This window comes from Oryctolagus cuniculus, chromosome 16 (assembly GCF_051225735.1).
Source record: "Oryctolagus cuniculus isolate XC-2025 breed Fujian yellow rabbit chromosome 16, ASM5122573v1, whole genome shotgun sequence".
NCBI classification, from domain to species: domain Eukaryota; kingdom Metazoa; phylum Chordata; class Mammalia; order Lagomorpha; family Leporidae; genus Oryctolagus; species Oryctolagus cuniculus.
In genome coordinates, this window is record NC_142882.1 from 69,907,823 (window position 1) to 69,923,448 (window position 15,626).

The following is a 15,626-nucleotide window of genomic DNA, read 5'->3' on the forward strand; positions in this document are numbered from 1 at the left end:
AATAAAGAAATATAAATACTTCATTTCTTTAATCACTATTAAATGGCTTTGCATAGCCATTATTATGTAGGCCAAGTGATACAAAGACAAATAAAAGATTTCTTCAAAAGGTCCCACACAGTCCCTTGTGCTACCTTACATAGCTTACCGAATTCTTCCTCACTTAGCTGTATTTAACAAAGGCATTATAGAAACCCAAGAGTGGGATAAGTATCTATTACATTTTTTAATTGTTTTCTCTTAGCCTTTCATTACCTCAGATGGAAAATTTAAACAGTATTATTTTAAAGAATGGAGATGACAATCATAAAAACAATTTGTAATTTGTAAAGGGCAAGCAATTCTGAGCAGCTCTTTTGCTGTTATACTTGGATAATCTTGAGAGTATAATCAGGAATTATTAATCTTTGTAAACCTATAAATTGTCAGAGTTTCTGAAATTAAAAGGGTTTTCCATATGGCTTCTTAAATATAATTTTTATATGTATTTCTCTTCCACAACCCACCAAAAGTTCTAACACTTCGGTGTTAAAGAGTATAAATTTCCAATAGTTATCAATAGCTAGGATGGTCTGTGGTAAAAATCAAAATTATTCTTAAAATCCAGCTCTGAGTAACTTTGGTTCTATTTCATGTGTGATATTCCCTTAACAAGTTTCTATGTTTGTTTGCAAGTAGACATTGTGCATTACCTGTTCGTGGGTTCAATCCACTCTAATGGCAAATCACAAGCATATAAGAGACAGCAAAGATTCTTTCTTTCTTGCTCCAAAAGTGAAAAGGCAAAGCCCTAGAGTTTTGAGGAAGAGTTGGAGAAATCACTGTAAACTTATAAAACTGCTGGTGATACTATTGTGGGCAATGTGATAATAAGCCACTCCCTGTGTTACGAAAGAATTAACATAGCAACTTGCTTTGTCCATAATTTCAACCTGATGTAATCCTGAAGTTGGAGGGTGTGATTTATTACGAATAGTCCTGAGTCAAGGACAAGATTACCTTGATGAATAACCTTTATTGAGTTAGTCACAGAGAGAGTAAATATGTATTACTTAGTATCAGGGCTTATCTTCAGGACTTTTAAGGGCAGACTTCCCATAACCACGCTCATTCCAACCTAGTCTGTGCTCACCACAGTAGAATGCATGGCTCTTAGGGTTTTTCAAAACAGCTGATAACATTGATGGAATTTTTTGGTTGAAGGTAAGTTTAAAAAGATAAAGGTCATCATCAAGCTTATTTTCAACAGGTATTACACTTTGCATTTTTCTTAGAAAGTCCCAATACAGAAATACCCCTTCTTGATTTCTTCTCTAATACACATGGATATATGCCATTTACAATCACAAACACCCTGCCAGGATGTAGGATAAATGCATGCACTCACTGTAACACCATTACTTTCTCTCCTACTCAATGAAAAAACTGTGAAACCATTACAAAACTAAATGCAAATCACCCTGATCTGTATTATAAAAGTAAATTAACTATAAACTTTAATTCAATTTTTAGATGTAACAAATTACTTGCTAAACACTTTAGGATCATTAACTTCTCTGAATTTTACAGGGATAATGTCACACACAAAAAGATTTTAAGGAGGAAAAAGTGTTACTGATACACATGTCAAGAGAATTTACATGAAATGCTTATCAAAGAATTCTTTATTGAATTTTGATAAAGATAATAAATAGTGGCTTCCCTGTCCTCTATTAATAAAATTACCCTCAATCCTTGATAAAAAGTATACCTTCATTTCTGTAACTAGTCATTTAATGCTTAATAAGATTTATAACCTAAGGTACAATTTAGACTACTAAATTATTTGGTTATACAATAAAAAATTATACTCTTGAACTTTTTTTCTATAAAACTGCACTAATACAGTATTTAAAAGCCATGAATCCTGCCTAGAAGCTATTTCCCTGCACATATTTATGACTAAATAGCACTACATGTACTCTCAGCAAGTTGATTTAAAGCATTAAATTTCCAATCTCAGTGATGACAAACAGGGTTTTAGAGATCAAGCTTCCTGTTAAAATTAACATCATAATCTGTATAACGTATTTTAAAACATCACTTGAAAGTGCTAAAAAAATGACTGCACAGTCAGAAATTGTCAAGTCAAAAATAAAGAAGGGACCGGCGCTGTGGCATAGCAGGTAAAGCTGCCACTCGCAGTGCCAACATCTCATATGGGCACCGGTTTGAGTCCCAGGTGCTCCACTTCCAATCTAGCTCTCTGCCTTGGCTTGGAAAAGCAGAAGATGACCCCTGCACCAGAATGGGAGACCTGGGGGAAGCTCCTGGCTTTGGATTGGCCCAGCTCCAGCCACTGCAACCAACTGGGGAGTGAACCAGCAGATGGAAGACCTCTCTCTCTCGCTCTCGCTCTGCCTCTCTCTGTCCCCCCCCCCCCCGCCTCTCCTTCTCTCTGCCTCTTTCTCTCTCTCTCTGCCTCTCCTTCTCTCTGTGTGGCTCTGACTTGCAAATAAATAAATCTTTTTTTTTTTTAAAGGAGGAATTCAACAGTAAAAAGACTGTTGGAAATTAATTCTATAACATTGTAGGTTACAAAATCAACATACAAAAATCAGCTGCATTTCTATATACTAGCAATGAACTATCCAAAAAAGAAATCAAGAAAGTAAACAATAGCATACAATAGCATCAAAAAGAATAAAATATATAGGAATAAATTTAACCAAAAAGGTTAAAAATCTGTACATTGGATGCTATAAAACGCCACTGAAAACAGATGATAATTAAATAAATGAAATAAATGAAGATATAAATAAATAAAAGATATACCATATTCATTGATTGGAAGTATTAATATGGTTAAAATACTCATACTACTCAACATGATTTGCTGATTCAGGTAATCCTTATCAAAATTCCAGTGAAATTTTTCACAGAGATAGAAAACAAAATCCCATAGCCTATACATAACCACAAAAGATCCTTAATGACCAAAGAATCTTTAGAAAGTAGTCTAAAGGCATCACACTTTCTGATTTTAAACTGTGTTATACAGTATGGAATAGGCAAAACAAAATTAGATATAGACCAATGGAACAAAATAGTTAGAAATAAACTCATGCACATAAGGTCAAATAATCTTTGACAAAGGCTCCAAGAATACAAGATGGAGAAAGGACACTCAAGTAAGTGGTGGTGGGAAAATGAGATATTTACATATAAATCAGAGTGGACCCTTATTTTACAGCATATACAAAAATTAACCCAGATGGACTAATTAAAAATGGATTACATTAAGACCTGAAACCTTAGAACACCTAAAAACAAATACGGGAAAACTCCTTGATATTGGTCTTGGATTTTTTGGACAGGACATCAAAAGAACAGGAAACAAAGGAAAAATACACAACTAGGACTGTATCAAACTAAAAACCTGTCCAGTAAAAGAAACAACAAAATGTAAAATATAGTCCACCAAATGAGAGAAGCTGTTCACAAACCATATACAAGGGGTTCTTCTAAAACTCTATAAACAATTTTGAATTATGAAGAAAAATTTGCATGGATTTCAAAACTATTTTGTATTAAAATAACCCTTCAGGTTCATTTTTCTACAAATTTTTGAAGTACCCTTATTTAAGAGTTTAATTTCCAAGCTATGTGAGGAACTCATATAAAACAATAGCAAAAAAAAAAAAAAATCCAAAAACTAATTTAAAATGTGCAAAGGATCTGAACAGACAATATTATAAAGATCGCCAACAGAAACATTTTCAACATCACAAATCATCAGGCAAATGCAAATCAAAACCACAGTGACATGCCACCTCAAGTCTATTAGAATTGCTATCACCAAAAAGATGAGAGATAAAAAGGGAATGCTTGTACACTGTTAAGGGGAATAGAAATTTATATAGCTTTTAAAAGGAGGACACCCATACAATCCAACAATTCTACTTCTGGGTACATATTCAGTATTGCACAACTTCTTACATGGCACTACAGGAATTCAAAGCAAGAATCCTGGAAAATAAAGGGAGAGGCTGCATCGTCTTTTCTCAGTCATGTCATGCAGTACTTTCTTCACATTGTATTGGTCATAAGCTAGTCATGAACCTGTGCAAACTCAAGAACTGACTCTTTCCTCTTAATGGAGGAGTATCAAACAGACTACAAGGTGGTTGGCAGTACAGCTACTTTAGGAAATGGTGGAGACTCACCCTCCATGACTGCTCAAAAGTCATGTGTAAAACCCAGCAGACTCATAGAATGGCAAGTGCCCAAAACAGCACTCCTGCCTCAGAATCAACCCTTGGGACATTCGGATCTGGCGAAAAGGTCCATGAGAGTCTCACAGGCATGGGAGGCCATGACACGGTGGCAAAAAAAACAATCTAAATGAAAGATCCTGGTGAACAAGACCCCAGCAGAAGGAACAGGCCATCAAAGAGGGAGGCGCCTTTCTCTAAAGGGAGGAAGGAACCTCCACTGTGATATGGCCTTGACTAAACAAGTTCAGAGTTGGTGAACTCAAGGGGCTTCCATAGCCTAGAAAGCTCATAGCAAGAGTCTCGGGTGATTGCGCATGTCATAAATAAGGGTGCCAATTGTTAAATCAACAACGGGAGTCACTGAGTACAGGCTCCCCACGTAGGATCTCTGTCCTTAATGTGTTTTACTATGAAACTTAAAAACAACACTACTAGTTGAACAATGCCCTATACCTTGTGCGGTTGTATGAGTGCAGCCTGTTGAAATCCTTGCTTAGTGTATACTAAGTTGATCTTCTGTATATGAAGGTGATTGAAAATGAAACTCGATGAAGGGCGGGATGGGAGAGGGAGTGGGAGAGGGGAGGGCCATGGGAGGGAGGGAGGGAGGTTGGGGGGGGGGAGCCACAACAATACAAAAGTTGCACTTTGTAAATTCACATTTATTAAATAAAAAAAAAGAACTTATGGAGGGGAAAAGCCATTGTAATTCATAAACTGTACTTTGGAAATTTATATTTATTAAATAAAAGTTAAAAAAAAAGAAAAACCCTTCGATGTACAGATAAATAGGTCAGAATAGATTTGTGCTTACTGTGGGGGAGTAAAACTAAGATGTGGACTAGTCGTTTTGACTGTATAGTAGCGTACACAATTGTGGTCGCAGAGTGCCTATAGCATTACGAAATACTGTTAATGATTCCATCAGCACATCCTGTGTAAGCGGCAGTGTGTTTGAGCTAATTAGATATTCTAAGAATTGCTATAAGCCATTTTCCTGTCCTCTCCTTTTTTAGCCAATAAATATTTATTGTTTCCAGTATGAATGTTGCATAAAAAAAAAAAAGTCATGTGTAAAAACCATGCTCTTAACCTGATCTGAAAGCTTTGAGGTAGTCTGCAACACCATTTAGAATCTACAATGGGCAAAGGGACCTCAGGGAGAGAATGAGTTCTAAAGAAAATTCTTCAGGCTATACTCCCTTCACATTCATCTCCTTCTAAAAGCCATCAGTGAAGACAGTGAGAGGATTCCTGATCCCACAAAGAAAATATAACCTCTTCATCACAGTTGCTCCCAGCAGAGGCAAGCTCCATCATAAAAAGTTGTAAATTTTTTCTGGAAGATGAGGAAAGATGCCTTATGACATCCTATTCTCACAGAATTAGCTTTCAGTCACCTCACCATCATCTGATGCCCAATACAGACCTAACCCAAATCAGACCTTAATTTCTCGGGTCTCAATAAAATGTCCCCAACACATGATTCACATGATTTATAAATAACTTGAAAACTCAGAGGGCAAACTGCAATTTTAAGAGCAAATTCCCAGAATCTTTTCTTGTGGCAAGGGAGGCAGGGGTGGGGGTGCGATTCAAAACAAATATTCATTCTCTGTATCACATACACTAAATCAAAATTTACTGCTAATTCTTCTGCCAATTTCAAATGGTTTGGAAAGACTACAGTGAAACTGACAAATGAATGGGGGTATGAAGAGCCTCTCAAATGTTAATTCACTCAGAACCAGAGGCCTGGGACAAAGCCAGCCAAGCACAGAATATAAACTATCTCACTGAAGAAACAGTTTACTACAAACTAAATACTGCACTAATCTTCATTAGCTCCCAAGGGAGACTAATGTTTAAAAATGGTAGAATAAGGGGCCAGTGTTGTGGTGCAGCAGATTAAGCCCCTAGAGCACCAGTTTAAGTCCCACCTGCACTGCTTCTAATCCAGCTCCCTGCTCATGTGCTAGGAAAGTAGCAGAAGATGCCTCAAGTACTTGGACCCCTGCCATCCATGTGGCGGACTAGACAGGAGTTCTTGACTGCTGGCTTCAGGCTGGCCTCGTCCTGGCTACTACAGTGATTTGAAGACTGAACCAGAAGATGGAAGATCTTCCTCTGTCACTGTCTTTAAAATAAAATCTTTAAAAAGGTACTAGAATTACTATTTAGGTTGTGAATATCTCTCCCTCATACTAACAGTTTCTCAGAACTTCATCCTAAAAGAATTCAGTTACCAAGAAATTCCATTAAATTTGATAAAAGCAATAAAAATCAATAAAACATTTCTTTAAGAAATGCTTCCATGTTACAAAAGGGAAAACACTTTCTATTTTGGTGAGTCCATGAAACAGCTACAGTGTATTTGTGGTTTATACACAGAGAACATAACTGGTTGAGTATTAGTTATTTGGAAATATTGGGTTAATGGTAATTTTGAAAAACAAAAACTGCTTTACCAGTTTAACTTCATTTCGGGAACTGAAGCCAAAATATGGAATCAACCAGTGTGTCCCATCATAAGATGAATGGATAAAGAAAATATGTGTGTATGTGTGTATACACACAATGGAATATTATTCAGCTATAAAAAAACAATGGAATTCTATCATTTGCATCAAAAATGGCTGTGACTGGAAGACATCGTGTTCACTGAAACAAGCCAGACAAAGAAAGACAAAAATCTCATGTGAAAGCTAAATTTTTTTTTAAAAAATCAAAAAAACAAAAACAAAAAAGAAGTATGTGTATATTTCAGTTTTGCTGCAAATAGAGTGTTCTGTCAAACTTGGTTTTAAATCTTTATTAAATTGCTTTTCTCATTTCGTGAATTTATATAAAGGGAACAAATTTCATGTATTTCATATATACAGTTTTAAGAGCATTATGATACTTCAAACAAATTGTTAGAATTAGATACTAGCTTTAATGATCTGTGGCTATTTTAAAATTTACTGTACATGAGAGAACTTGAACATCTTTTCATTTTATTATTGTTTATAGGCCTTGCCTATATTCCTGCTGAACTATTTTTACTTTTTATTTACTGAACTCTTCATTTAGTGGAGCATTAAGCCTTTGAACAATAATGTAAATTATCAATATGCTATCTGAAAAATACTCAATAAAATATTAAGCTTAAGAATTCAAGGTAAATTTTTACTTCGAATAAAAGTTAATATAAACAACTTGAGCTAGCCTGTTAAAACAATAACGTACTAGAGAAGGGAAAGAGGCAGGGAGGAAAATGTGACAATCACACTTAATCTACACCAGGCTGCCATATGTCACTTTTTATCCTTTGCTGGTTCATTGATTATTCATGAAATAACCTGAAAAGTACTATATTTATCTGTATAGCCACAAAACTGTCAAATCAGTTCCAAGTACACTTGCCTCAGTTATCAATGCAATGTACAGAGAAAAAGGCTCTGTGTATGACATTGCACTAAACTAAAATATAAGTACACAAATTACATTGAAATAAGAGGTTTCTACATTGGTACTAGCCTGTGCCTTACTATATTTTTTTAATGACTAAACATCAAAGCAAAAATGAAGCTGTCCCAGCTTTTAGAGGCTTTGGTCTCCAGGGCTTTCACAGAGGCCCCAAATCCTATTCCCTTCTGTATTCTGGTGTCAATGGTGTTACTGTTTTGATTTCTTTTCTTCTTTTCTATGTGCTTGTTTCTGGCAGGGTCCTCAGCTATTAACTTACTGCCCCAAAGACACCTGAATTCTGACCACCAGTTCCCCAGGATGCATTACATCAGCTCTAGCTGAGAATCTACCCTAGTTTCATATTCCCACCCAGTCATCGCCATGAAAGATTTCATGGGTCATTCAAATTCCAATTTGTTTGCCAGCAACTAGAGCAGACATTTTTTTTTAAAAAAAGACTTTTTAAAAAGACACTCAGCTTGAATCACTATCTGACAAGAAAAGAGGGGAAAATCAATTTGCTTAAGACATATTAAAATACTTTTTTGATGGCTTCAAGCTTAAAACTACCACTACAAATGCATCATTGGATTTGTCCTGCGGAAAGATCAGAGGGAAGGAATAAATTAAAAAAAAAAAAAAAAAAACAAAACCCTGTATCCTAAAAGGTCTCTGAATAGCTTGAAGAACGGAAAACCACAGTGAAATCTATAGTCCAAAATCACTTGCATTTCAAAATTTTATTGTAAACAAAAAAAGTAAGTTTAATTTTTCCTAGATGTGTTCAATATCAATTTTGTCATGAAAGTTCAAAGCATACAAAAGTTTTTAAGTTAATGATTGAGGCTAAAGACCTAAAGAGAAAATAGAATTTCATATATAATTCCAAAATCTCACATATTCCTCCATATTTTATTTCAATTTATCTTTTGAGGACTTCAAAAACTGAAAATCTCTTTCTAATTCAAGAATATGCCTGTAGGGGCAGCAATGTGACACAGCAAGTTAATTTGCAATGCCATGCCCGCACCCCATATCTGAGTGCTGTTTTGAGCTCCAGCTGCTCCACTTCTGAACCAGATCCCTGATAATGCGCCTGGGAAGGGAGCAGATGATGGCCTAAGTACCTGTGCCCCTACCACCCATGTGGGAGTCCCAGGTTCCTGGTTTTAGCCTGGCCCATACCTGGCTATGGCAGCCACTTGGGGAGTGAATCAGAGGATGGATGGATCTCTCTTTCTTCATCCCCTCTTCCTCTCTTCTTCTGTCACTCTGCATTTCAAAAAATAAAAAACAAAACAAAGAATGTGGTTGAAACTTGTACATCCATTAACAGCAGGAACATTAGGCAGGGAGAGCTTTGATATTTCAGAACTCCACTGTAAAGGAAGACTAAATCATAAAACTTCCTAAAGTAGTTAATGTATGAGACCAATGTTAATGTCTAAGGAGAAGATGATTCAAAGACAGCTTGAATACTGTTATAACTTTTAAAAAACTGTAAACACTGGGGCTGGCACTGTGGCTCAGCGGGTTTACACCCTGGCTTGAAGTGCCAGCATCCCATACGGGCGCCGGTTCGAGACCTGGCTGTTCCACTTCCTGTCCAGCTCTCTGCTGTGGCCTGGGAAAGCAGTAGAAGATGGCCCAACTCCTTGGGCCCCTGCACACACATGGGAGACCAGGAAGAAGCTCCTGGCTCCTGGCTCCTGGCTTTGGATCGGCACAGCTCCAGCCATTGTGGCCAACTGGGGAGTGAACCATCGGATGGAACACCTCTCTCTCCCTCTCTCCCTCTCCTCTCCCTGTGTAACTCTGACTTTCAAGGAAAAATAAATAAATCTTTAAACAAAAAAACTGTAAACACAAGTGACTTATCCATTTTAGTATATAGTTGTTTTACAAATATGTTGTTTTCCCTTATAAGCTTCTGTTTGTTTCTTCTATGTGCCCTAAATTTACCAAGCATATCAACACTTGCTCAGTTTTCCAATATAAAAAACTCTCTTATCAAGCTATTTTCATTGTAAAGATTACATTTGGCTGTATATAGCTACATACAACAAAAACAGAGGGGCAAAACCAATGGCCTACATAAGACAGAAACTGATTGTGTTCTCAGCCCAGTTACAGTCCATCCAGTGTCAGGAGCTCTTTGCATCTTGATGACTGATGTCGTTCTCAACAGGTGCCTTCTGCTCCAAGTCCAAATGGCTGCTTAAACTCACACTGTCATATGTACATAACAGCCAGTAGAAAGCGGGTGAAATAGGACTCCGTTCTTCTAACAGCACTCTCTAAAACCTGCACTCAATGATTCTACTTTCACTTCACTAGTCCAAGTGATAGTGATATAACCAACTCCAGCTACAAACAAAGAACTTGAAAATGCAATCTTTTCCATACACATTCCTAAGCAACAATATGCCCATCTAAAATTAGGGTTTTATTATATAAAGGAAGAATAAAATGGATGCTGGGAACGACATTTTCCCAGTCTCCATGTTATTTCTCTCTTAACCCACATATTAAATTCCTCACAATTGTTTATCATTATCTAGCTAAGCCAACCCAACCAAAATGGTTATAATTCACACTGCCATCATTTTTGCTTGGACTGTAGCATCCTAACTGATCTCCTTGCAGCAGATGGAAATGAGTGTTTCCATCTGGGCACAGAAACTCAAGAATAATATAGATTGGCACTGAGTGTGCAAAGACTCATCTGAGTGGGAGGCACTATGCCTTCTTCTCCTTCAGTTTCACACAGGTCATCCTGGCAAGGGAGGCTCCCTCCAGTTGTCAATGCAAGCGTATAAAGGCTTCTGGAGAAAAGGCAGGGACTGACTGCAAACCGGGTATGTATGTGTGGGGAGAATCTTGCTGGGATTTGGTGGTTAGAGATAAGGGGACTCACGGGAGGGAAATCAGTCTGTGTCAAAAAATACCTCCCAGTGGGCAAAATGTTGGGCTAGAATCAAGAAACTGCCAATCTAGAATTCCATGCCTGGCACAAACATCTTTCAAAAATAAAGGCAAAATAAATCATGTGAAGACAAAAGCTGAGAGAATTCACTGAATGCAGATTTACACTAGGATAAAAAGTCTTCAAGCAGAAGGAAGATTATACTAAGTGGAAATATGGAACTACAAAAAGGGATAAATAGGTCTACAAAGATAAATATGTGGCTGTTAAAACTTTCTGCTCATTTTAACGTTTTTTAAAAGTTAATTGATGTTTAAAGCCAACTTGATAATGTATTATGGGATTTGTTAACATGCAGAAGTAAAATATGTGACAAAATCAGTAGAAGGACCACAGGGATTAAAATTGCAGTCTATTGTAAAATTCTTGTGTGCAATAATAAATTACTTAAAGGTAATGTTGGTTGCTCTATTAGACTGACCAATATCCCTTGGATCTACAAAAATATGGAATATTCTCTTACCTGCACCAGAGAAAGTAGTGTACAGTGCAGGAAGAAGGGGCTCTTCACTTTAGTGAATCAAAACATTTTTCATCAATAAGATATTTCCAATCAGGGTGTAAACAAATGTAGAAAGTCAGAATCATGGATTCCACCTTCCTAAGTAACCCTAATGTGTAATGTTCTGAGGAGATATAAACTAAGTGAATTCAAGTCTCTGAGTCACATGAAGAATTACATTAATCTAGAATAGCTGGGAGTCTGTTGTAGCTAATTCATAGCCCAGTGATCTACTGAGACTTCTGCAAAATTGAAACTTCAGCATCAATTAACTCTACAACAGACACTGAGCATTGAGAAAAAACTAGGTGCTGCATCAAAGTCAGGGACTACATCATTAGCAGAGGCTAACAGATGGATTTGGCCATGTCTTGGCAAGTGTGGCTGTCAAATGTACACCTTAGCCTGCTAAGCAAGTCAGTCTAATAAAACAGAAAACCAGCTCAGCTTTTGCCTCTTCGTCAAGAAAGAAGGTATGTGTTTCACTTAGTCTCCTTCATAAATAGTAAAGCCAAGAGCCACTGCATTTGAAGTCATACAAGTGGTTTCCCTGATAAATATCACCAGATAGACATAATTTCTTGAGGGTGTTAGGGCAAAGCACTTAGGAGTATTAGATCAACATCTGACCTTGAATTCCTGAAAAGTGACAGCAGATAACAGCACAGTTTCAAAAAAGTTTATGTAGTCTCTTAAACACTCTGCATTTTATAAAGCCAATAAGCTCACACTGAAGAGCTATGACCTCAACCTAAGGACAGGCATAGCCAACTGACAGTGACGAGTCTCACAGGGGTTGTTCTAGGCACCAATCTAGCTGAGAAATACTGAGTTAGGACAGGTAAGGGGAAACAATGTAGGCAATGAGTTAATCAGCTGATGAGGGACGTTGGAGACCTAATGTGGGCAACTTTTTCTGAAGAGCAGTATAAATTCTTGTTACTACTTTTCTATGGATGCTATAACCAAGTTCCCAAATGTAATGGCTTAAAACAACACCAATTATCTTAGGGCCTGTAAATCAGAAGTTCAACACAGACCTAAGTGGGTTAAGATGCAGTTGTCAGCATGGTACATTCTTTTCTAGAGGTGCTATGGAAGAACCTGCTTCTTTGCCCTTTCCAGTCTCAGAGGCTGCCTGCCTTCCTTGATCCATTGGCCTCTTACTCCATCTTTAAAGCTAGCACGAGGAAGCCTGATCACTCTCACATGCAGTCTCTCCAGGACTCTCTCCTAAATCCACCTTCCACTTTTAGAGACCTCTAAGTACCTTGGGACCATCAGCTTAGTCCTATACAGAACAGATTCTAATGTCAGTTGGTTAGCAAACTTAATTCTCCTTTGTCAAACAATCCAACTTTTTCAGAAGTTCCAGATGGGCATAGGTGTCTTTGAGAACCATTATTCTACCTACCACACTGTTTCACAAGCTTTCCATAGAAATTTCTCCACTAGTTTACATGTATAAAGCAATTATTATTTGGGGTAGGTAGCACAGATTTGGAGATACACAGCTAATCATTGTGGTTCCATGCCTATGCTTTTGTAGATCTTCAAGAGGTGTGAACAAGGCAGCTCAGGAAGCATCAACAGTAATGCAGATCAGACTGGCTCAGAACAGAGTGGTGGGGATTCATTAGTGACAAACTATGAGAAGCACAAAGAGGCAGAAATAAAAAAATGTGAGGAGGGTCAGGGACTGATGCCAGAGTCCAAGGTTGGGAACAGGTTCTGGCACTAGCTGTAGATCTTAGAGAAGTCACTTCTCTTACTTTCCTCATCTGCGAAATGAAAGCTTGACCTCAATTATTCTCTAATGTCCCTTCCAAGTCAAAATGCTTTAAGATAATTTAATAAGGAAGAAAGAAAAAGAGACTAGAAGTTTGTTCTTCTTAAATCTGAAACACGGGAGAATTTCACCTACCCGTGGAAATGGAGATCAGAAAAATAATCTTCTATTTGAAGCCAGATAAATGACACCTTGAAAAAAAGTATATGGGAAAACTTGATCCCACTTCATAGCATCTTCATCATTTCTAGCTTCAATCTAATCAATTGAAGGTAAAAGCCAACAGGTGATATATTTTGAGAATACTAATAATTACAATTTGTAAAATAATATTATGCCCTTAGAAATTGAGAAAAATTTAAAAGGCTAAATAACCTTTGTTGTCGAGAAACCATTCTCAGGAAATAAAAAGTGTCATTCAGAATATTTATTAACTATGAAACTGGCAATCAATAGATTAATAATTTACCATATGACCTTAAAAACAAAGAAATTAAATGAATGGCCATTCGACATGATCTTGGAATACTAATTTTAAGCAGATAAAGTAATGAAATGCTTGTATATTATATAACTAATCACTATTAAATAAGATTATCCATCAAATTTGATTACTAAAGAAGAATTACCAACCAAAACATATTCTATACCTTAAATATATATAATTTTTATTTTTAAAACAGGGAAAAATGAAGCAATACTGACTGTAGAAATTCTTGGGTATTCAATATAACTAAATCCCTAGAAACAGAAAGAATAATTATTATATCTTATACAAAATATCAAATACCAAAAATTATAAATAACTGTAATCTACCTAAAAGTAAAGGGAAATTCCCTTCAAAACAAATATCCAGATGTCTCTTTTCTGGTTCCAATTAACCTTTATATAGAAACTAATAAAGCTGTCTTTGAGAATTCAGAAATAAATTTAGGTAATTTACAAAACACGAGTTATAATTTTTTACATAGTAATTCTTGTTCTAAATTATGAATGTGGAATAAAACTAGAAGTCAACTTTTAAGGACATCATAGCTGGATTTAGAATATTTACAGAGGGACCATGGAATCACAGATGTTGTTCTGTTAAAAATGAATTAAAAATCTGGAAACTTGAGCCCCTGGCCCCACAACCTCCAAAGCTTAGGTTCGTGCACCTGTGAAATAAAAAAATTCTAACATCTGAGAAGATGAAACCTAGTTATTTGCATAGTTTTCTGACAGTAAATATTTTCTAAAAAGAAACTATCAAAAAAATGACTTACAATGGATAAGGGAATAATTTTATGTTAAAAAAAATATTGTTGGGCCGGCGCCGCGGCTCACTAGGCTAATCCTCTGCCTAGCGGCGCCGGCACACTGGGTTCTAGTCCTGGTCGGGGAACTGGATTCTGTCCCGGTTGCCCCTCTTCCAGGCCAGCTCTCTGCTGTGGCCAGGGAGTGCAGTGGAGGATGGCCCAAGTGCTTGGGCCCTGCACCCGCATGGTAGACCAGGAGAAGCACCTGGCTCCTGCCATCGGATCAGCGCGGTGCGCTGGCCGCAGCACGCTGGCTGCGGCGGCCATTGGAGGGTGAACCAACAGCAAAGGAAGACCTTTCTGTCTCTCTCACTGTCCACTCTGCCTGTCAAAAAAAAAAAAAATATTGTTAAGGTACAGCACTGTGGTGCATTAGGTTAATCCTCCACCTATCTTGTCAGCATCCCATATAGGCACCAGTTCTAGTCCTGGCTGCTCCTCTTCTAATTCAGTTCTGGGAAAGCAGCAGAAGATGGCCCAAGTGCTTGGGCCCCTGTGGGAGACCCAGAAGAGGCTCCTGGCTCCAGATTGGCCTGGTTCCGGCCGTTGCAGCCATTTGGGGAGTGAACCAGTAGATGGAAGACCTTTTCTTTGTTCCTCTCTCACTGTAACTCTACTTCTCAAATAAATAAATTTTTTTTAAAAATATTGTTAAATATTGAAGTATAACATCAGTAAAGCCTAGAAATTAATATTTGCATTCATTCAATAGACTTTGTTTTTTAGAAGTTCTAGGTTTACAGCAAAAATTAAGCAGATAGTATAGAATTTCCACAGAGCCACTCTATCCCCCAGTGTGTCCCACTATCAGCACCCTTCACCGACGTGGTGCATGTGTTACAAGTGATAAACCCACAGTGACATATCATTATCACCCAGTGCACAGTTCACAATAGGGTTTACTCTTGATGCTGGCCATTCTTGGTGCTAACACATTCTATTAAAGGTATTAACATGTATCCACCATTACAGTATCATATAGAATAGTTTACTGTCCTAAAAGCTCTTGGTCTTCTTCCTATTCTTCCTTGTCTCCTTTTAGCTCTGATAATCACTGGTATTTTTACTCAAATTAATTTCTTTTTATGGACCAAAAGCTTACATGGGATATGTAGCCTATCTGATATGACCATTCAATATCCTAAACTGTCTTCACTAACTGCTGTGCCACCGTTACAAGAGGCAGTATACTATACACTGAAATGTGGATGCACATGTTTAACTCAAGAAATTTGATGACTTATTGATGCATTTATTTATAACAATATTCCAACACTGAACTCATCTCAACTTGGAAGAATTTTAGAGAATATAATGCATCCTGACTATATGAAAGCAAGCAAG

The 15,626-nt window shown here is 37.1% G+C and overlaps 1 protein-coding gene across 23 annotated transcripts in view; it reads right to left on the reverse strand.

Annotated features, from left to right (window-relative positions):
- The window catches only part of LOC103349457 (uncharacterized), a 92,659-nt gene that overhangs the window by 41,020 nt on the left and 36,013 nt on the right, over positions 1–15,626 (reverse strand). For all 23 annotated transcript variants that reach the window (XR_016222678.1, XR_016222677.1, XR_016222688.1 and 20 more), the window contains one exon: positions 8,892–8,978. Coding sequence is in view for 2 of the 23 variants with exons in the window: in XM_070059778.2 (XP_069915879.2) it covers positions 8,892–8,951 (60 nt within the window). In the remaining 21 variants the exon portion in view is untranslated. Of the gene's footprint in view, positions 1–8,891; positions 8,979–15,626 lie in introns of those variants that run through there.